Genomic DNA, 944 nt, shown 5'->3' with positions numbered 1-944 from the left:
CACCGGACGGCCGGCGCCGACGCGGCCCCTACGCACGCGGATTCGTCCCCGTACGTGGCCTGGCCGTCGAGCAACCGCCAAGGTGTCCTGGCGGGAAATCCGACCTAGTTACCCTGTAGCGCGGCCTAGGTTTGGCCCGGCCGCTCTCTGGGTTGGGCGGGTGGCCGAAAACGCGCCAGCAAACCCCCTCGGTGCGGAGGGGTTACCCTGTAGCTACCCTGTAGCGCGATATGGGCCGACGACAACCCGCGCGGGGAAAAACGACCAAGTCCGATGTGGTTACCCTGTGGCTACCCTGTAGCTACCCGGTAGCGATTGGAAATTTGGCGACGGCGGGACGGGCAGAGCCACGCCGCCCACGGCCGCGTTGCCGTCGCAGCACGAGCCGGGGCGCGCACCGGATGGCCGCCGACCCGACGCCGCGGGCCGCCGCGCTCGCGAGATAATTTGGCGCTGCAGGGTAAGCTGCAGGGTAAGCTCCAGGGTATCTATGTGCGGATCCGAGGCTGGTTTGTATGGGGAACTCACGATTATTTTTTTACCCCATACTAAATCTTTTTTCGGAAAATACGTTCGCGACGCAGAAGCCGCCGAGCCGGGTTTCGCATCCGATCTGGGCCGCAGGGCCCATGTGGGAGAGCGGTTGGCCGCCGGCGGGGCGTAGTGCACCTTGCGGCGGCCACCCGGCGCGCCGCCGCGACCCCCACGAGGGCCTGGGAGGGGGCCCGCGGGCGGGTACAGGGTAGCCTCGGAAAAAAGGGCGAAATCGCCGGGTGAGCTGCCTCCCTTTTAGGGGGGGTGATTTTCGCGGGCGGGCATGGCGGGCGGGGATTTTCGCAGCGAAGCCCGGGGCGCGGTGGGTGCTTGGGGGTGTGTTTCGCGCTACCCTGTAGCTACCCTGTAGCGGGCGTTGGGCCTGCCGTTCTGGGGCCTAGGCCTGTCGT

At 67.3% G+C, this 944-nt stretch overlaps 1 protein-coding gene across 1 annotated transcript in view; it reads left to right on the top strand.

Moving 5' to 3' along the window:
• Positions 1 to 746, top strand: part of PG997_005460 (uncharacterized protein) — a gene marked incomplete at both ends in the record, with an annotated part of 795 nt that extends 49 nt beyond the window's left edge. Inside the window, 3 exons of the mRNA XM_066809775.1 lie at positions 1 to 50; positions 302 to 460; positions 585 to 746. The exon at positions 1 to 50 is cut by the window's left edge and continues 49 nt beyond it. Coding sequence (XP_066668698.1) covers positions 1 to 50; positions 302 to 460; positions 585 to 746 — 371 coding nt within the window. The remainder of the gene's footprint in view (positions 51 to 301; positions 461 to 584) is intronic.
• Positions 747 to 944: the final 198 nt, after the last annotated feature.

The sequence above is a fragment of the Apiospora hydei genome (genome assembly GCF_038363865.1).
Source record: "Apiospora hydei strain CBS 114990 chromosome Unknown utg000005l_segment0_segment0, whole genome shotgun sequence".
Classification (NCBI taxonomy): Eukaryota; Fungi; Ascomycota; class Sordariomycetes; order Amphisphaeriales; family Apiosporaceae; genus Apiospora; species Apiospora hydei.
This window is presented reverse-complemented; position numbering and strand designations above follow the sequence as displayed.